The following is a 26810-nucleotide window of genomic DNA, read 5'->3' on the forward strand; positions in this document are numbered from 1 at the left end:
GGTATTGGATATTGTTGACAGATGACAATACGCCAATTAGCACAAATGGTAAGTTCCGACAGTGCCTACAAGTGTGCCTACTGGCCGCTAAAAGGCAATACCTGTTTCATATGTATACACCTGGTATGACGATGAAGTCTATAGACCTATAATAATTATAAGTTCCATATCTAAATTCTTTGAAAATATAATGTATGATGAAGTTTATTTTGCATTTTCTAATTTGTTCTTTGATGAGCAGCATGGATTTAGAAAGGGCCGCTCGGTCCGTATAAATTTATGAATCTACTCTCAATACTTACTTAGTGTATTGGAGGGTGGCGGGCAGGTGGATTCCGTCTACACAGATTTCTCCAAGGCTTTTGAAAAAGTGGATCACTGTATCCTAATTTCCAAACTAAGAGCCTATGGTGTATTTCTATTTGAAATATTTCAATTTTCAATTGATTACAGTAATTGAATGAGAGCTTTTAAAGGATTTAATATACCTTAGGATATTTTAATAGATATCAAGGAAATTTCAATTGATTTTAATAATTTAGAATGAGATTTTAAAAGATTTAAAATATTTTAGGGTTCTGAAAATTTAACTTTTTTGTATTTCATTGAATACACGTCTTTGTTGGTAGAAAATGAATATTTCTTGTCGAAAATTTAACTATGGTTAAACATTATTTTCTTGTATAGAAAATTAATTTTTGTAGTAAATAAATTTCTTTTGTGTAAAATTTATGAGTTTTATTGAAAAAGCCATTTCCAGTATATAATTCAGCTTTTTCGATAAAAATTTTACTTTGTGTTTAAATATTTAACTATTTTGTTGAAAAAAATTCGTGACCTCACTCTTTTGCGGATTAATTCGGAAAATTACCAAGACAAGGGAGAATCAATCGTTCTTTGACCCATTTTCGGCTCGAAAACAGACAGTGTCTCACATAGGCAATCCGGTTGGGGGCTCTTTAAAAATAGAGCACAATACCTCTAAATACTTCGAAAAAAGTTGTATAGCTCATCAAGTTACACATTTTTCGTTTTAAACATTTTTTCTACGAGTGATTTTTTTTTGGTGAAAATTAGTGATGCATCTGATGAGCTGTAACAGCTTTCAATGCAATAAGCGACAGATCCTTCTCTACCGTCAGCGCTCATAGTATTTACGAACGTGTGTTTCTTGCGTGCATTCATTATTTTCCAAGTTTCCTTCTCCCGACTCCTAATCAAGCTGGATGAAACATAATATTTTCAGTCTAAGTATGATTCTTCAAAAAACAGAACAAACACTTCAGTAGTTCTGACAAATCGAACTCATTCCAACTGAACGATTTGGTTCAAAACACAAGAAGAAGATAACTCAAGATGCTCATTTCATACTGTTCCGCTGTAGGTTCAATTTCGAACAAACGATCCAGGGAAGCAGCATCGTAAACAGTCAGTCGATTTCGCGGGAAACTGTGGCAGACCGCTTCTCTTTTTCTAGAAAGATCTGCATAGTTGCTCCTGACAGTATATTCGAAGAGGAAGGTCGCATCAGAGGTTTCGGTGAAGTAGTCGAAATAGATGAGTGCAAGAGCGGCCGTCGAAAATACCAATAAGGGCGTGTAGTGGAAGGATCATGGATCCTCTGCATGATCCACATAGGAGATCTTTACAGCTATCGGTTGGAAGTCTGTCCCGAAAATAAGAGAGATCAGGCTACTTTAATAGAATTAATAAAAAAGCATGTAGCGGAAGGGATGGAGATCCACACCGATTGTTGGAAGGGTTATATTAATCTCGAAGATACTGGTTTCGTCGACAAAACTGTAAATCATTCTGAGGAGTTCGTGAATCGCGAGACCGGAGCGCACACTCAAAACGTCGACTCCTCTTGGTAGTGGATGCGACGATTCCTCTCACGAGGAGGAGTGCACAAAGGCAATCTCGCAGACCATCTCTGTAAATTTCTGTGGCTACGATGGCTCAAGAAAGTAGGTGCTGATTTGTTTAAGGAACTAGTCGCGAATATTAAAGGCTGTTACCCTGGTGTTTGAACAATATTATATCTGTAACCAGTCACAGGGGTGCTTTACCGCCCAACACAAGACATTGGTAAGCGATAGGGGTTTGACTAAAATTATTTCTGTCGTCAGTCACAGAGGTGCCTTCCGCCCCCACGGGATCTGGGAAAGGGGTAGGGTCTTGACCAACATTATTTCTGTGACCAGACACAGGGGTGCCTTCCCGTTCACCACGGCACCTGGAAAAGGGGTAGAGGTTTGAACAATATTATTTCTGTAGCTAGTCGCAGGGGTGCCATTTCGCTCCCTACGAGACGCTGCCACGGTGATGCACGTTAATGCATGGTACCAAAATAGTTGATTGCTAGATGTATCTCCAATTGTCTGGGAAACTATCACTAGTGGAAAAAAATGCGTTAAAAAGAAAATTTATATCTCAATGAAATCCAAAGCTTTTGTCTGAAAAATTTTGCAGAATTTTGCGTATTGGCTGAGGTTAACTCAAAAATCCATGATATTTATGGGTTTTTTTTATATGAAAATCGATATATCATTCATTTTCTCGGAAACTATCAATCGCAGAAATTTTGCATATTGGCTTAGATAAACGCAAATAAGACTTTTATGGTTTTTTAATGGTTTCACAATGAAGGTGGCCTAGTCACCAATTTTCACCATCAAATTTGTAATCAGCGCATCAAAGTACATTAGTATGCGAAGTTTAAATAAAATCGGAAAATTCTAGACAAATTTTCACAGATTTTACTTGCGACAAGAGCGGACGAGTGACAAACGTTATTCATCAAAATTAAATAAGGCAGGCAGCTTTTTCTGCATTTGAGCAATGCGTGTAGAAGGAATTTTGACGACCAAAAATGACCGGCGCATTGTCAAATGCAAGACTGACAATATTTAGCATTGGAATATCATTTTCTAAAAAGTAATCCTTAAAAGCCTCATACAGCTTTCTGGCAGGACAATCTTTAGCATCAACAGCAATCAAGGTTAATAACCGATTATCAACTTTCCTTTTCATTGGAGAATGATACTGCAGTGCCATTACACATATATGCTTTTTATTGGTAATTTCAGTATATTCGTTAGATGAAACAAAAAATTTAGTTACTTGTAGAATTTCGATTATTTTCTTAGTCTCACATTGTGCTAATACATTTTTGATAATTTTATTGCACTTAGTTGAGTCAAGAACAAAATCCTTTGCTATAACCGACTCAGAGAACATTTCTTTTGAGCAAGGAACTAATTCATCACTAAATTCGATGGCAATGCCCTGTAACGGCAATTAGGTGAGATAATTTTATTTCTGCACATTTAATTTTTTCAGAGTGACTTCGACCGTGGGGAGGTGGGAAAACATTGTTATTTGCACGCGCTTAGAGAAGGTTTGCTTTGTGGATATCTGCACTTGCATTAAGACATATGTTTTGTAAATAAGGTCTAAATTCAGTGTCGGGGCAAATTGCACATTTTGCTTTCAAAACACTTTTTTCATTTGGTATTAGCTATCTACGAAATTCTGGCATATCCAACCAAGCTTAACAAAAGGCTCTTATCTTTTTTGCTAAAATTTTCTTTGTACGTTTTATGGCCGGTCTTTGAGAACTTGACGAGAGATTTAAATGTGACACACAAACCTTATCAGTGAAATCCATGATTAAAATTGGATTAATTACTTTTCACCATAAACCCTGCAAACTTATCGTTTGTCAATTGAAAATCTTTTTGAAATTGTTTAAATAGATACTTTTGAAAATTCACTATAATCTTTTCACGATCTACCTGGTTCGACAGTAATATTTGAAAGATGAAAAGTCAACTGACTCCAATAATCTATTATTATCAAAATCTCCTTTATAGGACAAGTTTTACACAAATATTGTTATCTGTTGGAGATCGTTCGCTTCTATTATTTTTAATTATTGTGATCGTGGATGATGTGATTCTGGCCACTTACTCTTTTGGGGGCCCGAGTCACTTCCTTGTTCGAACGTAATCCCTCCTTATGTGTACGTATGAGTACGTTATGTGTTTTTCCTACTAATCAGTAATAGCTACTAACTGTGTCACGTTTTGCACTGATTAGCAATACTACCTTGATCAAAAAGTTCACGGAATTTATTTTTAAAATTAAAAACATAAGTTTATTCTTGAATATTGATGTGGTCCCCTTCAAAGTAATTCCCATCGACTACCACGCACTTATGCCAACGCTTGATCCAGCTCTCAAAATATTTTTGATACTCAATTTTCGGTATGCCCATGAGTGCCGCTTTCGATTTTTGTATTATCTCCGATCGGCTGCTAAAACGCTTTCCGCGTAGTGGTTTTTTCAGTCGATCGAAAAAAAGTCACAGGGAGCTAAATCTGGTGAATTTGATGGCTGCGGAATTGTATTAGTTGAGTTTTCGGTGAGAAACTCACGCATAATGATGGCATTGTGCAACGGTGCATTGTCATGGTGTAAAATCCAAGAGTTGTATTTCCTAAAATCCTTTCTTTTAGAGCTAATTGCTTCACGCAGACGCCTCATTACACCTAAATAATACTCTTTGTTGACGGTCTGCTTTTCTGGCAAAAATTCGTGGTGTACAATACCGTTGTAATCCATGAAAACCGTGAGCATTACCTTCTTTTTCGACTGAAAACGACGTGGTTTTTTCGGCCTTGGCTCATCGCGGAGTCGCCATTCACTCGCCTGATGTCTGGATTGAGTGTCGTACTCATAAACCCACGTCTCGTCACCAGTAATGATGCGTTTGATGAATGCTGGATCCGTTTTAACCTTAGAAAGCATGTCTTGAGCGATATCGACACGATCTTTTTTTTGCATGAAATTCAGATCTTTTGGTACTAATTTTGCAGCAACACGACGCAATCCCAAATCGTTTACAATAAGGTCTTGAACAGATCCATAAGCAATGTTTAAGTCATCTGCCAACTCTCGAATTGTTAACTTACGATTTGCAGCCAATATTTTTTGTTCTTTATCAACGTTTTCGTCGGTTTTTGATGTCGACGGCCGACCACTGCGATCATCATCATTGATAGACTCACGTCCATTGGTAAAGCGTTCATGCCACTAATACACAGCTATTCTCAAGAAATACTTTTTTTGCTTCTTCACCGTACCTAGCGATACGGACAGGTGGACCCATCTTTTCGTGCTCTTGGCATTTTATAGCAACCGTCTACTGATACCTTACGATTTCAGATTGATTCATTATCGGATATGAGTCAGATCACGAAACGAATAGAGTTTTCGGAGATGGATCACACATTCGATCCACTGGGATGGATAGCACCAGTGATCGTCAAGGCCAAGATGTTTATGCAAAGCCTGTGGGCTCTCAAGGTAAGTTGGGATGATATACTTCCAGCTGAATACGGGGCCAATTGAACAACGTTCAGAAGTCCATTGTTGGATCTTTCCACTCTGAGCATCCCACTTCGGTTAGGTTCTACATCTCCTAGTTACTGTGAACTTCACGAATTCAAAGATACCTCAGAAAAGGCAACAGGAGCCGTGGTATACCTCCGTGTCACACCAGCTATGAGCTTAACTCGTGTGACACTTGTCACAGCTAAGATGAAAGTGGCGCGATTGAAGGAGACCTCAATTCCTAGACTCGAATTGTGTGCCGCTATGTTACTAGTAAGATTGATATCACATGTACGATCGGTCTTGAGTGTCTCTGGCTCAACTCCGATATATCTTTGGTTAGATTCGGAAAACACTTTAGATTGGATTCTAGGTCATCCTCAACGATGGAAGACCTATACAACTAATAAGGTAGTTGAGATTCAGCACACGATACCGAAGGCAGCCTGGCACCATGTTCCTGGAGTAGATAATCCTGCGACTCCTAACTTAATATTCGTCACTTAGGAAGCTGGTAAGAATGAATGCTCTCTGTTTTCAGATCGTTGATCGACTTTGTAAGAAGTAGTTCGAACGGCCGTCTTGTGAACCGACGACAGCATATTTTAAATTGACACTACAAAGGTTGATCGGCCAAATTCAACAGGAAGCTTTTTATGAGGGTATTATCAAGGTACGAAGAGAATGACCTGTTTCGAAATCAAGTTCGTTATTGAAGCTACTACCTTTTTTGGCTTCTGATGGCTCGGGTAGTTCAAGTGCATCCGGGGCCAGATGATCCATCTTAACCTTATTATAGGGTGGACACACGCTTGATGTCTATATCAAGGTGAGCGTACCATGCGAGGCCTGTTATTGCCATTCAATGTCTACCAACCAAGTAATTCGTGAATCTATCACGAAGGGGGGGGGCGGAAATGTTGGAGATCGCTCGCTTGTATTATTTTTAACTATCGTGATCGCGGGTGATCTAGAAGCGTGTACGGACCTGGTGATTCTGTCCATTCAATCTTTTGGGGGACCGAGTACCTGAAGGGGTGGGCGAACAGTCAGTACTGCTCAATGCACGGCCCGAGTCACTTCCTTATACGAACGTAATCCTTCCTTATGTGTACCTTATGAGTACATTATGTGTTTTTTCTACTAATCAGTAATAACTATCAAATGTGTCACTGTCGGGTAATTTTCTAGTTTGAATCTCAAACATGACCTAAATGTAGAAAATATAGTAAAATTGTCAAACAAGTGATAATAATAGACTCCAGATGAAACGTGTGTATTCAAATACGAACTGAGATACATTTAAGTTCCATAAATGTATTTTTCAGTCGTTGAGAAACCATGCTATTATCTAAAAAATATACGCATTAGTATTTTTTCTAACCTTACATCACAAATTATAATAAATTATAAAATAAATTATGTAATTTCTTATATTATTGTGCATTTTATAATAATTATCTATTTTAATTTCAATAATTGTTAATTATACCTGGTTTGAGTCGCGCGCCTGAAGCAACCTTTGAGAGTCGCTGCGCCAGTCAAGTGTAATAGCTTAGGGTCAAAATTTGTCTAGTGGGCCACTTTTTTTTTAAGGGTTATAGTTTTTCTTCGGAAATGCGTTATAAGCTAGAGTTTTACATAAATAAAATTTCCCTGGAACATTTTTGCAACATTTTCATTTATTGAATCATTATTGTTATTTTACTTTTTTAGCATTGTTCTCGTAATTAATTTTTTTCTACCGATCGGTAAAAAGTATCGCCATAATTTCTTGCATGTTTCTTTAAATATGTTCATTTTATGAAATAAAAATTATTTTACCATTGTTGCATAAATATTGATGAAATTAGCAACAATTTTGATAAAAAAATGAAATTTGTTCTAACTTCTCCAATGATTTCAATACTTTACATGACCAATACCAATACTTCATACCAATAATACCAAATACTTCAATACCAATAATTCACGTTAAAACGTATAAGAAGCTGCAGGTCGAGACACGCTCCAGCATGCAGCGAAATTCATGTATCATACGTCGCGCAGCATGGAGCGCGGAACATCAACACGAAAGCACACACGACTTTCGATGATATGCGAGTTCCCTAATTTTTTTAACCAAAATCTTCGTAATTAAACAAGCTATCGTAATTAGGCAAGTAAAACATTGCAATCAATTGAGAAGTTCGAACGAATTCTGTTTTTTTATCAAGATTGTTGCTAATTTCATCAAGATTTATGCAACAATGGTAAAATGATTTTTATTTTATAGAATGAAAATATTCGACGAAACATGCAGAAAATTATGGCGATAGTTTGTACCGGTTGGGGGAAAAAATTAATTACGAGAACAATGCTAAAAAAGTTAAATAATAATGACTCAAAAAATAACAATTTTGCAAAAACGTTTTAGGGCCATCTGATTTATATAAAACTCTAGATTATCACGCATTCCCGAAGAAAAATCACAATCCATAAAAAGGGCCCCACTTGACACATTTTGACACTTAACAAACCAAAGTTGGGATGACTAACCAAACTTCTCAGTGAGTCATATTTTAATCTGCTGCAGCTTGCGATACCGACCAAAAAGTGATCCCATTTGGACCGCGAAGCGGCACCACCGCACAGTGGTCTGGAATAGGAATTTATTGTTCATAATCGCCCACAGGTCGTATTTCTTAACAGATTTAAAAGTTTCTTTTTAGAAATGCTCAGCAATTAATTTTTAAGAGAATTGTGGTTTGTTTTTTTTAAATTTTTTTCACAGAGCAACAATATATAAAAAAATATAGTGACAAAATTGACCATTTTAGCTTTGTGAATTTTTATCTCAAGAGAAAATACAGATAGAAACTCACTATCAGCTGAAATTATTGCACATGCATTCATAGAACATAATTAATTTCAATATTATTTAACTTAATTATTATAAACAATTTTTATAAACAAATTCTTATTAGTGTTTTTTTATCATAGATAAAATCGTTTGTTTCACGCTAGTTGCTAATATTTTTCATAAGAGTCATAATTTGAAACAAAACAATTAGCATGAGTTAACAACTATTGTTTTTATAAACATTTCTATAAACAAATTCTTTATAAACGAGTTTTACTCATAGGTGAATTGATTTTTCTGAACAGAAGTGATTCACAATTGTCTTTGAAGCCATTTATATACTTTAAGCTTTATCAAACATAAGCAATATAGATTGTTTATAAGTAACAGTGATTCTAAAATTGGATATAGGACATTAAATAATAATTTGCGTAATTGTTATTAACAATTTTAAAACAATGCGTGACAATCTGCGGTTGGTCGTAGAAAAAAGTTATTTTTTCTTCATTCATTTTTGTGATAATCTTATTTGTGTTATTGAATCAATCAAAAAATTGATACTTATAATAATAATGAGATTATTATAATTATAATAAAGATACATTCAACGCAGCCTCTCTCTGTTATATAAACGAAAATTATGATTTCTCTTGCGAGAGCGCGTGCGAGAGATACCCACCTAGCGGTGAATCTGTAACTGTACTTTTTAGTTGAGAGTCACTTGTTCTTCATTTGTTTTTCATGAAGTTACGTACAGAATCAAATGAAAGACATGTGACTTCTGAAACGCAAGTACAGCGTTATTGCACCTTATTTTTACTTGTTCCTCATTCATTTTTCAGGAAGTTGCATAAAACAAATGAAAGATAGGTGACTTCTAAGAACGCAAGTACAGCGTTATTGCTATGAACAGTTTGCTACAGAAATTGTTATTAATAATCACGCAAATTATTATTTAATGTCCTATATCCAATTTTGGACTCACTGTTAGTTTATTGTCGGATAATTTCAGTGGAAAGCCGTCCTTTTTGCATGTGAAAAAAATCATAGCTTTGTTTAAAAAATTGTTTATAACAATTATACAAATTATTCTTTATTTAACTTCGTTGGTTAGTCACCGAATTAAATGTCACTCTAATAATTATTGAAGAAAAAAACATTTTTCTCTACGAGGAAACGGCCGATTAGGAGACTTGTTTAACTAAATTGTTATAAACAATCTATAGTGTTTATGTTTAATAAAGCATCAAGTATATAAATGGCTTCAAAGACAATTTTGAATCACTTTTGTTCACATAAATCAATTCAGCTATTAGAAAAACTCGTTTATAAAGAATTTGTTTATAGAAATTGTTTATAATAATTAAGTTAAATATTATTAAAATTAATTATGTTATATGAGTGCATTTGCAATAATTTTGGCTGATAGTGAGTTTCTATCTGTATTTTTTTCTTGAGATGAAAATTCACAAAGCTAAAATGGTCAACTTTGTCACAATATTTGTTTATATATTGTTGCTCTGCGGGAAAAATTTGAAAAAAGCAAACCATAATTCTCTTAAAAATTAATTTCTGAGCATTTCTAAAAAAAGAAACTTTTAAATCGGTTAAGAAATACGACCTGTGGGCGATTATGAACAGTAAATTCCTATTCCAGACCACTGTGCACCGCAGGTAACAACTAGTGAAGTAATAAAAGAAAACTATAACCATGCCAGCCAGCATCATCTTCGTATAACTTTAAATACCTGAGCCATCGGGTAAACAACATAAAAATTTAAATATTACTTTTTTCTAAAAGCTAATATCGACTCTCACTGTCCAGCCCACCATGCGAAGATATATTATCCATCGATTAGAAAAGAATTTAGCGCGAAATTTTAATTTGCCTAATTATAGTGAAACTCTTCTATAATGCCGATTTTGGGACAGACAGTTGGTGGGAACTAACTCATTATAGCCCCCTCCGCTTTTGTTTGTTCACGTCTGAGGGCTTGCCTGAGTGAAAACCGCAGATCCCGCGCAGCTCATGTTACAATTGCCTGTGGCTCGGCGTCAATTCTCGGAAGGGCTATTAAAAGGTTCCACTGTATTGTATGTTCGGGAAGAAAATACATTTTACGGTTGGTAATACGTAACATCGTATTGTCGTTTTTTGACTTTCAGTAAAATATCTTTCAATAAATAGCTTCCGTATTAAATAACTTCCGTCACGGTTAATTAGTCGGAGACTGGCCAGTCGACCCGACTTATCCCTGTCGGAAATGAACTTACCTTCACAAATATTTAATTGTTCCCCTGCTATTTCAATATTCTTTTTTTTCTTTTGAGTCAGATTGCAATTGAAGTTAGAAAGGATCAAGACTACCGCGCGCAGTGGTGAAGATTAGTAGTAAATAGAGCGGAGAATTTAAACTCCAAAAAGGACAGTCAAACAGTTGCTTTGAATTGATAAGGAAAATGTTCTTCTATATATTCCACAAAATTTAAATATTTAATTATGTTGAGCTTTTTTTTTAAACATGTAAGCCGCATTTTATCTTACACATTTTCTCTTATAAAAACGAAAAAATTACAAGTTCAGGTTTTTGTGAAAATGTTTAATAAATGTGTTTTCATTAATTAAAAACAAGTAAAGAATTGCGCTTTTGTACCGATTAACTCATTATATATAACTCTGCAAGGAACTTTATAACAAGAATAACCCGACCAGAGTCCGGCTTGAACCCGCCTAGGAATTTTGACACGAAAATAGCCTGCACAGAGAATTACGTTTTTTTAAAGTAGCTCAACTAGTCCTAGACAAGACCCCGACTTGAAATGTTCACCAAAAAGACGCCAACTTGCCACCGACCAGTCTCCGATTAGTGACATTGACTAAAAATGTTCTCCGTCTAGCGCCCGAATGGTTCCCGACTTTTATTAGTCTAAGTAGGGCTATTTCTGCACAAGCTAAAGAAATATTTCATCAAATCAAAAACATGGATATTGAATTTAGCAACGTCTTTCTTTAATCTATAAAAGTATTTAATTAAAACAGATTACGTAAAATTAATTAATGTTTGTTATAAACGCATAAAATCTTTGTAACAAATAAATATATTTTTCAATAAAATAATATTATTTTGAATTTAATAATTATTTATTTGATTTTAAAAAAACTTAAAAACTGGATTCAAATGCCACCGAATCAATTCAAAGAATCGAACTCATTAAATCAAATGAATAGTTCTTTAAACGCCTAATTATGAATTAACTAAATTAGGAATATTCTGAAACCATAGCTAGAAAGCAATTCGATTTCTATAAACTATACTAATTTTTGTATTTTTTAATTTTCTATATCACTAAATTTTGATTTAAGAGTTCCAAAAAGTAGATGTCATATCATCACTTTACCATTTTTTCCAATGTTTGATTCACAGATTCCTTGAATTAAATTTTAATACTGTTAAATTTATTTGTATCATTCATGATACTTTATTTCAAATGAGTCAATTCTAACAAGGGCCTTCGAATTATATGGTCTTCATCTCAAATAGTTTATTTGACATCATAGCTATATCAATATAAAATTCTAACTGTGACAGTGAACCAGTTTTTGTAAAAGGATCTTTAAGAATCTGTTGGTATTTTTCATGATTCATGCAAAAATATATATGGTTTAATTCATTTGGTGAGGTATGCTCTGAGATTTGTAACTGATTTCCAGTGGCTCAAACCCAAACGCTTCTACAATATTCCAAATTTTACTTAATTTTAATTTCATTTTGCTGCATTTATCTATTAAAATATCTCTCTCTTTGTCACAATGTTCTAGAAGGTTCTAAATTATTGAAAAATGTTTGACCTTTGAAATAACTTAGTTAACTAGAAAGCAATATACGTTACCCGGTTTCTATAAACTATATTAATTTTTATATTTTTTAATTTCTATTTTACTAAGTGTTGATTTAAGAGTTCCAGAAAGTAGGCGTTCACGTTATCACTGCACCATTTTTTCAACGTTGGATTCACAGTAGGGCATATCGGAAAAAATAAAGTTGCTTGCGCCAAGTTCTAATTGCAACAAAAACTTTCTTTTGGGAGTCAGAAACACTCCCCTAAAGTTTCATGAAAAAAAATTCCTCCGGTCTCCGCATCGTAGATGTAGCTAAACTCACAAAAACCAAAGCACTTCTTCAAACATGAACAGCAAACAAATTTTTTTTTTAGATTTAAATGATCAATAATTGACTTTGGAGTTTCAAAAATCGAAAAAGTTGACTTTTTCGCTATTTTCTTAGATTGATGGTCAATTTCTCGACTATTTGACCATATAATGTGTGATATACGTTAATGAAAATTTATTTTCAATATGGTGCAACAGTAATATATAACGAGTGTTGACATTAAAATACTTTTTATTGACTTTAAATTACAAGAAAATATTAAAAACTGATATATTGCTTTTTACTTGACAATAAAATTAATTTTCGGTATATAAATTATCAAAAAAATATTTCGAAGCAAGCGAATTTGTACCTAAATAGCAAAAAATGATTCAAATATCTTTTACCCTACCTAAGTGACCTTGAGATTTTAAAATATCGAAAAAAATCGACCTTCGCGCTATTTTCTTAGAGTTACGGCAATTTTTTCGACTATTTGACCATAAAATTTCTGATATACGTTAGAGGGAATGTATTTTCAATACGTTACACCAATAATATATGCAGAATATCGATATAAAAATCATTTTTACTGATGTTGTATTACCAAAGAAATATCTCAAATTGATATATTGCTCTTTATTTCACAACAAAATTAATTTTCGGTATCTAAACAAGGAAAAATATTTTCGAGTATACCTAGATTTACAGTTTTACAGTGAGGAGGTAATTTAAATAATCATTATCCGGCCAGAATAACGTAGAGGATTAAAAAAACAGAGTTCAATTTTTTCGTTATTTTCTTAAAGTTATATAACTTATCAACCATGTGACAGTCATACGAGTGTTATATATTTCTTAAAAAATATTCTGAATAAAATCAAATGAATAAATAATCAGAACATATATTAGCTTGAAATAATGTCATTAAATTATCAAAGTATTACTTTTATGCTGATTTATGCCATTAATTTCAATTTGGAGATCCTGTTTAATTTTCGAAGCGAAGTAATTTGTAGTTTTTACAATCAGCAAAATCTAAAATCTTTCATTTTTCAATATTAAATGATATTTTGATGCGTTCGCGGTCCGCTTGCGGTCCGCCTGATTCTTTAATCGCGAGTATGTTATAAGAGAGCTTGAAAACTCGAATTTTAAACAGCATTTCTTTTTCGCATCAAATTCAATAAACATCGTATGTGATTTGTTAGCGGTAAAAAAGGAATCTAAAAGATTCCCAAGTTTTTCTGATATTTCGTGCTTAGTTGTGAGAAGGTACCAGGATATATGGAATGAAAATTTCAGCCCAATTCTTACAGAAGCAAGAATCGCAAAGATCGTTAAAATAGATCAAGATGAGTTGAAGAAATTAAAAAAGTCTCATGGAAGAGATAAAGATAAATCCTGGTACAGAAGTAAATAAAATGAGTTTCGTGGAAAGACATCAAAGTTATTTGATATTGCAGCTTGTAAGTGTGATAATGCTTCATGCACTTGTGAGATAGATCTTTCTAAGGCTGCTAGAGTGTTTCTTTTAGATCAGCGATCTTCCAGGCGAATGAGAGAATCATTTACGTCTCTTCCGAAAATTGATTCGGAACAATTAGATCATCATGAAGTACAATCGAAGCGTTTGATGACTGATGCACTTCAAGATCAAAGTGAAGAAGTTATCCAAAAAAAGCGTCAGAAGGTGCAAATTGAAGGTGAAAGTTCTTACTGTGGCTTGATTATGGATGACAATGTAAAAGACAATTACCAGCTCGCCGAAAAAGATGTTGAGGACGCATGGGTTCCTTATTGGAATAAATTTACACATCATACAAGATCAAGCTTTCCAACATTTTCAAAAGTCTGTGACAGATACGGCATCGGATATAGGTCTGCTGCTTTACTGGCTTCATCAATTTGACACTGAGTGAGTAAGTACATTCCGGAAGTAATAGGTGTTTAGTTTTTGACAAGAGTAAGGAGCCATTTATAAAATACGTCTGCAGTTGGGGGGGGGGGGGGCAAAATCGTACGAAAGTGGACAAGAAGGGGGAGGGAGTCAATCCATTTTCGGACGTCCATTTTTTCAAATTCTATAATTTCCATTTAATGAAGTACATTTCTTAAAATTCCTCTATCTGATGATATGTAGGTGATTTCGAAATCTCCCGCGGTGATTCAGGCGATTGCAAAACCATCCAGCGGGTCCAGGTAAGGCTATCTGTTATTACTACATAGTTTTTATGTAGTTTTTGACAGAAAGTTCTATGTTTGATTATGAGAATAAATTTTTCTCAAATTGACGAGGACTTTAATCTCTTATATTTCATAATGACGAAAAAAAGTAAAAATATGAAAAGAGAGGGGGGCTCCCTGAGGTTAGGACGTCATTTAAGGGGGGGGGGGGTCTGGAAATCGCAAAAAATCGGAAAAACGATTACACATGATATCCTTCAGTTTTTCTTTGACAAAGAAATTAATACCTGCAATCTAGATTGTGTGGGTTGTGATGGCTGTCCTACAAACACTGGCAAACACGCAGGTATAATTGATTTGCTAGAATTAGAATTGGATAAACCGCTACAATGAAGTGTCTGTCAACTTCATGGAAATGAGCTTCCATTCCAAGCTTTGTTTATAAAACTTGGTGGAGGAACTTCTGGTCCTAACGATTTTTCTGGTCTAATCGGAAAGAGCTTGGCTTCTTGTGAAGAACTTCCGGTTGTAAACTTTGGTGCTGCCGACAGTCCTAATTCTCCTGTAGTTGACATCCGTGATCTTAGTCCTGATCAAAAGTACCTGCTAGATATATGGACTGGTATCAAAGAAGGAGAGTGTTCTAAAGATCTTGCTCCAAAAAGTGCAGGGAAATTATCGCACGCCAGATGGTCGACTAGGATGAGTAGAACTCTTCGAACTTACATTGGGACAGAGAATCCACAAGTTGAGTTAAGAGTTTTAATTCAGTTTATCATGAGAGTATGTGCCCCAATGTGGTTCGAAATTAAGTGTTAACCATCTATTAAAGATGCCCCGAAAAAGCATTTCTTTGAGTGCGTACCTGAAGGAAGATCTCGCTGAATGTATTCAAAAAGTAATACCAAATACCAAATAATACCAAATTTTGACGCAAAAGACTACACGGAATTCATCGACTGCGATAAATGCAAAATATTGAAACAGCTATTAACTAGATCGATGACAATTAAAAATCCTACCGAATTCACAACAAAGGACGTAACTTTTCTAATTTCCAAAGAAATTTTTCATCTTCCATGCCACGCTCACGCAGTGGAAAGATGTGTGAAAGAAGTCTCATCTGCATCTCGGCAAACTTATTCCTCTGACGTGAGGGCTGGAATCATCCGATCAAGATTCGAAAGTCGGAAAAGCTTGCCCATTGTTGAAGCGAAAAATGATTTTATTTCGAAATTAAAATGGGACGAATAAATTAAAACTAATGGCAGAAATAAACATAAAAATAGGTTATTGGTAATACTTTGATAATTTAATGACATTATAACAAGACAATGTATGTTTCGACTATTCCATTATTTGATTTTATTCATCGTATATTTTAAGAAATATATAATACTCGTGTGATGTTCAGATGGTTGATAACTCATATAACTTTAAGAAAATAGCGAAAAAATTGAATTCTGGTTTTTTTATCATCTACGTTATTCTGGCCGAATAAAAATGATTTAAATTACCTCCTCACTGTAACAGTGTAAATCTAGGTACAATCGAAAACATGTTTACGCTATTTAGACACCGAAAATTAATTTTGTTGTGAAATAAAGAGCAATATATCAGTTTAAGATATTTGCTTCTAATCCAAAATCAATACAAATTATTTTTATATCGACATTCTGCATATATTATTGGTGCAACATATTGAAAATACATTCTTCTTAACGTATTTCAGAAATTTTATGGGCAAATAGTCGAAAAAATTGCCGTAACTAAGAAAATAGCGAAAAAGTCGATTTTTTTGGATAATTTGAAATCTCAAGGTCACTTATGTAGGGTAAAAAATATTTGAATTATTTCATGCTATCTAGGTACAAATTTACTTGCTTTGAACTATTTTTTTTGATTATGTATATACCGAAAATTAATTTTATTGTCAAATAAAGAGCAATATATCACTTTTAAATATTTTCTTGTAATTTAAAGTCAATAAAAAGTATTTTAATGTCAACAATCTATATATATTATTATTGCACCATATTGAAAATACATTTTTATTGACGTACATCACACTTTATATGGTTGAATAGTCGAGAAATTTACCATAAATCTAAGAAAATAGCGGAAAAGTCGACTTTTTCGATTTTTTGAAACTTCAGAGTCAACGAGTGAGGGTAAAAGATATTTTAATGGCATTGTCGCTACACACGTATGGATCGAATTATTTTGTACTACTTTTATTGATAATTTAAAACTAAAAAAAATTTGTTTGCTGTTCAAATTTGAATAGGTGCTTCGTTTTTTGTGATTTTAGCTATTTTAGCTATTTTTTAGCTATTTTAGCGAAAACAGAAGGATTTTTTAAAATGAAAATTTAGGTGAGTGTATTCGACTCCCAAAAGAAAGTTTTCATTGCTATTAGAACTTCGCGCAAATAACTTTATTCGATATGCCCTAATTCAGTTTGCTTGCATTAGATTTTAATACTGCTAAATTTATTTTATCATTTATGATGATTTATTTTAAGCATGTAAATTCTAACAACAGCTTTCAAATTATATGTTCTTCATCTCAAATAGTTTGACATCCTAGCTATATCAATATAAAAATTCTAAATAAGTTACATTGATCCACTGTGTGTAAGAGGACCTATTAAGAATCTGTTTGTATTTTTTAAGTCGTTCAATCGCAAAACCTTCTGCAATCTTACAAATTCTACAAAATTATTTTTAAATTAAAACATTTTTCCAATACACATTTATTGAAAATATCAAAAGAAAAGAAGTCAGATGAGTGACAAATACTCATGGAATGTATAAACAATGAATTTGTGAACTTTATGACTGTAAATATCAAAGGAGAAGCTTAAGGTAATTTATTATTAGAAATATCAAAGAAATTATGTAGAACGGGTGACGCATAGTCGTGAAATATTTAATCAATCCATTTGTTTAAAGAAATAAATCCTTGCAATCGTATGTCCATCAAAGTCTTCTTAAAAGCCTTGTAATGACCTACATAGATGAAATCCCCCCCCCCCCACCCCTAATCTTATTCTCATCAAAGCTTTCTTATTTATTTCAATATATACATCTACTTTCCTTTTGATGCATAGCAGTTGTTGACAATTTTCGGTTTCTCAGAACTGATCAACGTATGGTGTGAAATGAGTCTTTTAGGGTGACATTTATTGAGTGATCAATATGATTTATGGTATTTTCTAGAAGTTTCGATGTTTATAGAAGTAAATCCTCGCAATCGTATGTCCATCAACGTCTTCTTAAAAGCCTAATAAGTTATGATCTACATAGCTGAAATCCCCCCCCCCCCCCCCCCCCCCCCCAATCGTATAACCATCAACGCGTTCTCTTATTTGTCGTAATGTGCAAGAGATTTTTTAGAATTGATCAACGTATGGTGTGAAATGAGTCTTTGAAGGTGACAAGGTGGCATCTGATGTGTGGTATTTTCCAGAAGCTTCGAATACCCTAACCCTTACTTGATATTGGTCGGCTTTACACTGATCACTACACCAAAATTAACTGAGGTTGGGAATCTGCTAGTGTCAAACATGTTTAACACATTATTTTTGTACATGACACGAAGGGGAATGTGCATGCGCGCCTGAATCGAGTCCTGGCATTCAGGTTAAAAGTCGAATATTTTCCAAATTTCCCGTCCTTAGTGTGGAAAAGTAAGTTTTATCACTGGGACTCGCCATCGGTCGTAGAATCAACCACTTCTACTGTTTCGCGCCAGGGCCTCAAAATAGCATTTATCGCGCGGTTATTAGCAAATAAATTTTTTTTGAGTTCAATAGCAATCAAAGAAAAACTATCATTTGAATTATTTTTTTAAGCAAATTTACTAATGTTTTGTTTCTTAGCAAATATTTTTTATATTTTTCGGAATTTGTAAAGTTATTCAAAATTCTGGGAATTAGTTATCGCTGTACAAAAAAAATTGATAATAAAGCACTCCGAGAAAAAGTTGTCTTGAAAGAAAAGTATCATCCTCTTGCGTATTTCGTTTTAAAGGACGTGAATACATTTTTTACACAAATAGAATTATTTGTCTGCACGATTAGATAAAGTTATTAGATATCAATGGATAGTGGTTCGTAACAAGTGGCAGTGAGGGAGTTGATTATGGTTTTTTGTCAATTTCGAAAGTGGCGAATATGGACGCATTTGAAATCCTATACGAATAGATTATAAATTTGTATACTAATAATAAGGTAATAAGGCGGTTGATTATGGTTCTTTTACAATTACGAAAGTGGCGCATATGAGCGCATTTGAAATTCTGTACGAAGAGACTATCATACATTTTTATTTTGCAATTTATTTTATTTGGAGATATCATCAATTAATGTATCGTAAAAAGTGGCAGTGAGGGGTTTGATTATGTTTTTTTCTTAATTTTGAAAGTGGCGCATATGAACGCATTTAAAATCTTATACGAGAAGATCATTATAAAATTTTATTTTGCAATTTAAGTTATTTGAAGATATCATCGGGTGGTAGATCGATAACAATTGAAAATGAGGGGGTTGATTATGGGTTTTTGTCAATTTCGAAAGTGGCGAATATGAACGCATTTGAAATCCTATACGAAGAGACAATTATAAATTTTTATGCTGCAATTTAATTTATTTGGAGATATCATCGAATAGTGGTTCGTAACAAGTGGTAGTAAGGGAGTTGATTATGGTTTTTTATCAATTTCGAAAGTGGCGCATATGAGCGCATTTGAAGATCTTCAAAGATCATGTGATTTAAATTTTGATTTTTCCAACAAGGGGGATAGCGTTTCGCTGCCCCCCCCCCCCGCGAGTAATACCTGATATAACTCCTACAGTTTTGCGACGCAAAAAATTTAGCAATTCAGTGGGCTATAGAAAACCCAAAAATTAAGCGTGGGGGGGGGGCTGGTGTAACTGATCTGGTATGATTTGCTTTGGTACTCAACAATTTAAATGTTTTCTTCTATCAATAATGTTTGGAAATTTTTAGAAATAAATTTTATAACGAAAGAAAATTGTTTATTTGGAAATTTCGATGTACAAAATTCATGATGAAGAAAAGTCACAAATTCTTATTAACATATAAACAACTTGAAAAGAGTCAATGGCAGTTTCATTTACACAAAAACAATGTTTGGTATATTTTAGAATTGACAGACGGCATAACATACCTTTCAATCTTTTTATAGTTTAATATTCCGAAAACATTAATCAGTTGCAAATCAATTAATTATTTCACAACATGTCTTTAAAACGTCGTTAAAACGTCCCGCAATGTCCGATAACTTTCAAGCCAGAAATCGTAACGACAATTTTAAGAGTTTTTCTTTACTGTGAAGATTCGTAATTAAAATCGAGATCAGTAAAAAACAGTTATTGAAATTGTGGCAACTTGAAATTTTTCTGAACTTCAATTCATAAACACGATTATAAAAATTATTAAAAATTGAACGATGTGATAAAGATGTCGTAAGGACTTTCATTTACTAGTATCAATTCCAACTTTTAAGTTTCGTAATTAAAATCAAGCTTAGTAAAAAGTAATTCTTCGAACTGTAACATCTTAGAATTTTCCTGGCCTTGAATGGAGAAACGAACGCAATTTTTTTTTTAATTATTTGAATTTAAGAAGAGTATTATCTGAATTTTAGTTCTTTTACTTTAGCCCAGATAAATTTGTGCCTAATTAAACTTCACTTTGAAATTTAAGGACACTCTCAATTTAGATTATAGCAATTTTTATGCATAACCTGCTTTACGCCACTTATTTTGCGAGCGGCAAGTTTCCGTTCACCCATCGGTGAAATTCAAAAGATTACAAATAAAAAATAAAAAATTCAAAAGATAATATACTCTAAGGAATAATGTCTCTTCAAATGCTTTGAATGAGGACCCCCCCCCCCTTTACGGTCGTGGCATCGCTTGGTTTCGCTACTCCCCAAACCCCAAGCCGAGCCTGATGTTTGCTAGACGATTCGTAGGCAAGCGCGAAGTATAATGCTTGGACCATAATATTAATAAAATTAATATCTTTGATTTTTTCGTGCAATTCAGACACGCTGTCCAATTACCAAGCTTGTTCAGATAGTTCGGTAATGCACTTTTCCTAAGTGTGCTAGTGTGTTGTTAGTTACAACATTTTTTTCGTACCTTAAAAGAATTAATATTTTTCAAGGAATCTGTGTTATCATCAGAGGAAAGCATAAATTTGTAACGTCTTTTCAAAATGAATGGAGCTATGAATTAAACATTTTTTTTAATTAGCACAAAATTTGGCGACGTCTTTACGACATCGTCATGACATCTTTACGAAAACTGTACGACATCTTATGTCCATATCGTTAAGGTATCTTTAAGATATCTTAAGTGCGTCGTATGATCTCTCGATATCTTTGCGATATCGCAAAGACACCTTAACGAAATGGACTTATGATGTCTTGAAGTTGACGCAAAGATGACGTAACGATATCGTAAAGATGTTGGCCAATTTCTTGCCCACTGGGTAGAGAGGTCGAAAGAAAAATCTTTTTTCAGAAATAGATGCATTATTTTGCCAGGTGTTACGAATCTAATTTTTCAAGGAATCTGTATTATCATTAGAGAACAAGAGAAATTTTTAACGTCTTTTAAGGCTAGATGGAGCTAAAATTTAAACATTTTTAAAATTAATTTCGTTCTGACAAAAGATCTTCTCCTTCACTCCGCTGGTAATCGAACCACGGAACTTTCGATTGCCGGACATCTGCTTTTCCCTTGAGCTACTAGAGAGATTGAAAAAAGAATTAAATTATATACTTCTGAAAAATGATTCCTTTGATTTCTCTAACAGCTTAAGGGGAACGCACCCGACTGGCAATTGGAAGTTTTGTGGTTCGATACCCAGCAGAGCGAAGAAGAAGATCTTTTTTTAAGCAAACTTTAATTTAAAGTGTTCAATTTATAGTTCCAGCCATTCTAAAAAGACGTTAAGAATTTCTGTTGTTCTCTGGTGATAATACAGATTTCTTGAAAAATTTTTCTTGTAACCCGACCGGCAATCGGGAGTTCTTCTGTTCGATTCCGCTGGTCCTCCAACTACGACACCGAACTTCTCCCTTCTGAGCAGCATCCTGCAGCTGTAAGGAAGTATTTTCGTTAATCAAGTCTGGGTCGATTGACCAATAATGTATAAGGTCCTCAATGTGGGTCTTCTCAATTATAACTGACTCATCTTGGATCTCATAAACTACTGGAATGAAGACCTTCGTGATCCTAAATGGACACGCGTTTTCAGGGGATAGTTTTATTGATAGCGAATGTCTCATCTACGGCGGTTGTATTTCGCTTGACGGTCGCTACAGCCAAATGATGTGCTACCAAATCTCTAAGGACCGACAATCGTTTAACTCTACACTCCCAATCCTCCACAGCCAGTCTAGGCTCTTTAGAATGATTAAGGAGTGCTGGTGACACACGAGTGGCACTATGTACGGCAGTATTATATGCGAAGCGGAAATCAGGGAGGCGTTTGTCTCAACTCCGATGATCACCCTCTAGAAAAGATGATATCATGGTATACAGCACTCAATTTACCCTCTCTATCGGATTAGCGTGTGCATGATATGGTGGGGTAGTCAAGTGCTGTATTCCGAATTCCGAAGCAGCATTTGAATTTAACTTGATCACAAACTCGGTGCCATTGCCAGTGAAGAGCACTTCGCGAGTTCCCCATGTAAATATAACCACCTCTTCGAACTACTTCTGGACATTAAGGGCATTTGATTTTTTCAAGGGTAGGACCTCGATCCATTTGGCAAACGTTGAAACATTTCTGGAGCTCCTAATAAACCAAAACGCGGAAATTTATGGTGCGGAAGAAAGCTTATATAATATAGCGCTAATTTTTCCCATTGGGTACGCGTCTTTCTTTGCTACCTCGTTCAGTTTCCTGAAGTAGATACTAAGTCTGTAATTTCCATTAGACTTCCTGACCATTACATTCGTAGGGATTCTAGAACCTTGGGAGAAAAACGCCGACAAGCTTGTCTGATGGGAGGATTTCCCTGGATATCGATATGGTGTTTCTCCATGTGGGCTGCAGGAAGCTTGACTAGCATTGGATGAATTTTCCTCTGAAGAAAATTATCAAAATATTTAGCCTCGGATGGCTTTAATTCCTTGATGCCAGCACAGACTTGAACAACTTTGTTCGGTTGATAAACATCAGCAACTTCTGCACGATTTTCTGATATTTCTTCTGGCAAGGTTGTTAAAGAACCATTTTTCTGTCCTTGATTAGTTCTCCAAATACCGTGACCTAATCTTCAAATTCGAAGTTTAGACCTAACATCAAAAGCAAATATTTCCGCGAAAACGTGACCAAACAAAACTTCACAGTCGAATGTTGGCGCAAAACGAATCGACAAATAATTGCTTATACCAAGTCGTAAAATGACTTGTCCGGCAGTTTCCTCAATCACCCTATTACGATATATAACTCCTGAGCATGATTGATCAGCTAATTTATTGAATAAAGTACTATACTTCCCGAAAGCTTGCCTGTTCATGTAAGTGTAGCATGAGCCGGGATCAAAGAGTTCATTTAGTAGTTGGCAATCCACGCAAACATTAATGAATAGGCGCCTCTCGTCAAATACCATATTTACTTCATCAAAGAGAATTTGAGGGGTCTGTACAACGAGAGCGGGAAGTGACTGGAACCTATCATCACTTGTCTTTATTCGTTTCCCGGTCGGGGTCCAGAGCATCCACTACAGCTCGTCGAGTATTGGACTGGATTTGCAACATTTGTGACGAAAAGTACTCTTAGGTTTAGAGCAGGCGTGGAAACTATTTCCTGTCCCATGAAAATCCCAACAAGCGTAAAGCACATCTCTTCTTGTGCCACCAGCGGTTGTGGCCTGGGTACCCAATGGAGGGTATGTAAAATTAGCTGGCATCATATGTGCCTGAGTAATGCCTGGATAAAAGCAATAAATAAAATAGGGTGCATAATACCCAAAAGAATTAGGCACAGGAGGCGCCTGTATCTCCGGGGGACCTAAGACAGTGCAAGCGCTACTTGGGTTGTTACCTGGATTATTATCATTATTGGTGGGGTTGGGGCTTGCACGACCACCATGCTTTATCCCGAGACTTTTACTTCGACCTACTTCGCCTTGCATCTTACTGGTTCCATGGTTAGTGTTGTCACCTTTATTCTTATCGTTGATAGCTCTTTTATTGTTATTACTAATCTCATTACTTCTATAAGTACTACTATCGGAAGCTACGGGTTCATTTCCGGCGGTTGCTACACCATCTGCTTTCCTAATATCCGCACAGTAGGCAAATTCTGGCAAAGGGCTATCTGTAGTTGAAGGAGGTGCTACATAGCTTTTCTTCATAGCAGTGGTTGCTTCGCATCTTTCGTCCGCATCCTCCAACTCTTCGAAAGTTTTATACTGGACCTTAGGTAGAGCATCTAGATACTAAGGGTGTAAATTATTGATAGCAAGTTGCAATTGCTCTTACTCTGATATCGGAGCGTCATAACCTATGCGACACTCTTCAACTTGCGTTAGGAATTCTTCAGCACTACTATCGCGTTTCTCGTCGTATTTAATATTCCATTTCCTAGCCACAGCATGGACATTATACTTATCTCACGCATTCGCAAATGTCGGGAAGTTGCTTACTGGACTAGGAGAAGACATTTGAACTCTGGATCTATTGTCAAATGGTTATGAGGAATATGATCCATGTTAAATGGATCTTGAATTGTTAAGAATATATCCAAAAATGGATTAGTACTACTCAAGTGGTTACTGTTATGCAAGGTTGCCTTATCACTATTCTGACCATAATTGTTAGACAAAGGGGTTATTCTAGTAGCTGTGGATTGAACCTCGTTCTGAAAAGAGACAGGAATGAATGTGGAGCGACTAGCAGGAGTATACAAAGGTGATGTTTGTTTGTTTTGTTTGTGCTGCCCACTCTCTTCCCAAGTCTGATGCATATGGCGATAATTCTGATGGAACCAAAATAAACGCCATCGCATCGCCATACCATCCCATTCGGTAGAGAGATCGAAATATTCTAACATCTCGCAAGCCTTCTCAACTGTCAAATAACTCGCCCAGTTAATCATTGTGTCAGTGGTTTTCGCCCACAATTGATCTATTTTCACTTTAGATCGATCCATTTTGCTTAAGACCCGGATTCTACCATTTACTCATTCAAACTTCCTTAAATAAATGTTAAAATCCCTTTAAAAAAATCTCGGGTAAGAGCACCAATTCCTGCCCCCCCCCCACCCCTCCCATTGTTAGCAGTCTTCTTTAGATTTTATAAAAGAATAAGAGAATAGAGATAAATAGGACATTTTATTTTTTTAATTGTGCAGACATTTTTTCGTGATAATATGTATTCATATTATGTTAAACAAAAACTTATATGTTCTGAAATTCGAAAATTTAGCCTTGTTTCCAGGGTGCCAAGAATTTTCAGGTTAGCTAAAGAAAATCTGTAGATAATTGGAGTTTTTAATTGACCCCTAGCAACGTCATAATTAACGGAAGTGACTATTTTCTTTTCGGCACATTTCGAGGAAATGTTAAAATTGTCAATTCTTGACACCCCCTCTCAAGAATTAGATTATATGTTCTTGCAATGATTTCTATTCTTAGCAATCGGAAAAAGTATGTTTATGTTCGTTTTTTGTTTTGTAAAATTGAGAATGAAACACCGAATTAAAGGTAAAAACAATATTTCAAAATAAGTTACTGGAGCTGTTCATAAAAGAACTAAATAATTATGTTATTTAGAAATAAGAGTATATTCACAACTTAGCGATGTAGACTTAACCAAAAATTAGTCTAATGTATCACTCACAACTAGTCTGTCCAAAAAATGAAAATAAATGTTTTTTAATCAGTTTTCAGGTTAGTATACAATTGATAAAATATGACACGAATCTGCAGATTTTAGACAAGAAGTAATTTCAATCTAACATCTACAAGAAATTGCTTTAAAATGTGTAAAAAACGGAAATATGCATGATTATTTGCGTTTCCATCTAACCCCAAAAAGAAAAGGTAGGCAAATGAAGAAATAAAGCATCTAGGCTTTAACATAGCAAGCATGGAGAAATGATGAATAAGAACAAATCAATTGAAAACAATAAAGCTAAGACAAACGGCGAAATGAAATTTCAGAAAAAGCCCAAGAAGACAGAAATAGAAAAAAGTTAGATACTATTAATAAATTTTCGAAAAATACTGATTCTACTGATTCTACTGATTCTGCTGATTCTGCTGAAGCAGTCAAAAGGAACCGAAGATCACAACCTCTGCATTTGAACTAAATAGATGCTGATATTTAAGTAATTTAATCCAGACTATTTGTTTATAAATGACAAATAATTGATAAAAAATGTTTCTCTTTACTATTCACTTCTTAGTGATACTATTAAAGTTTAGTTTAATCTGATTCCTTCGCCATTTCCTACTCATGCGACTGGGTATCAATAATTGGGTCCATCCCTGACAAGAATTGGCCAATCCTGCCAAGAATCAAATTTGTCGGCTAACGAGCTTATTTTGATTATTTTTTCAGTTTCTAATATATATTAAGGTAAATAAAGCTTAGAATTTGATACCCTGTTATATAAGCACTTTACATATTAGTATTACATTTATCACACATACAATTTTTGACATTAATTTCTTTCTCAAAGCCTGAAGTTTGCCTTAACCTGCAAACAATTGGGTACATTGCCCTATAAGAGATTGAACTAAAAAAACTTTTCAGTTTGAATCGGCCATAATTCATAATGCTAAAAAAACATTTTTGGCAAATTCTAAAGTTTTCTGAAGCAAACAAAAAAAAGTCGACGACAAGAATACATTCACATAAACATGATTGAAGGTTCTTTAAATTTATACAATAAATTATCACAGCATTGTTATCAAACGATAAACCTATAGGATAAAATACCCTAGCATACTTCAATCGGACCCACAGCAACACTTTTCAAGGGCATTGCAAGTGTTACGGTACGATTACAATTTATAAACCACAAGTGAAAAACAAAAATCAATTTAACGTATCACATAATCAATTTCAATAAATAGATAGTCCGGGAGCTGGGTATGTTCCCGTATGCATTCAAGAGGCAAAAGGTAAAAACTAGTTAATCTTATGTATTTTGACCCGCTGAATCCAATGGTAC

The 26810-nt window shown here is 34.6% G+C and overlaps 1 protein-coding gene across 1 annotated transcript; it reads right to left on the bottom strand.

Annotated features, from left to right (window-relative positions):
* Positions 1 to 4547: 4547 nt before the first annotated feature.
* LOC117180466 lies at positions 4548 to 5173 on the bottom strand. Its single transcript, XM_033372965.1, has 3 exons — positions 5148 to 5173; positions 4645 to 5044; positions 4548 to 4553 (listed from the first exon to the last, which is right to left on the bottom strand). The coding sequence occupies exons 1-3, from the start codon at positions 5171 to 5173 to the stop codon at positions 4548 to 4550; spliced, it is 432 nt and encodes a 143-aa protein (XP_033228856.1).
* Between the last annotated feature and the right edge of the window lie 21637 nt (positions 5174 to 26810).

The sequence above is a fragment of the Belonocnema kinseyi genome, chromosome 9, assembly GCF_010883055.1.
Source record: "Belonocnema kinseyi isolate 2016_QV_RU_SX_M_011 chromosome 9, B_treatae_v1, whole genome shotgun sequence".
Taxonomy (NCBI): Eukaryota; Metazoa; Arthropoda; class Insecta; order Hymenoptera; family Cynipidae; genus Belonocnema; species Belonocnema kinseyi.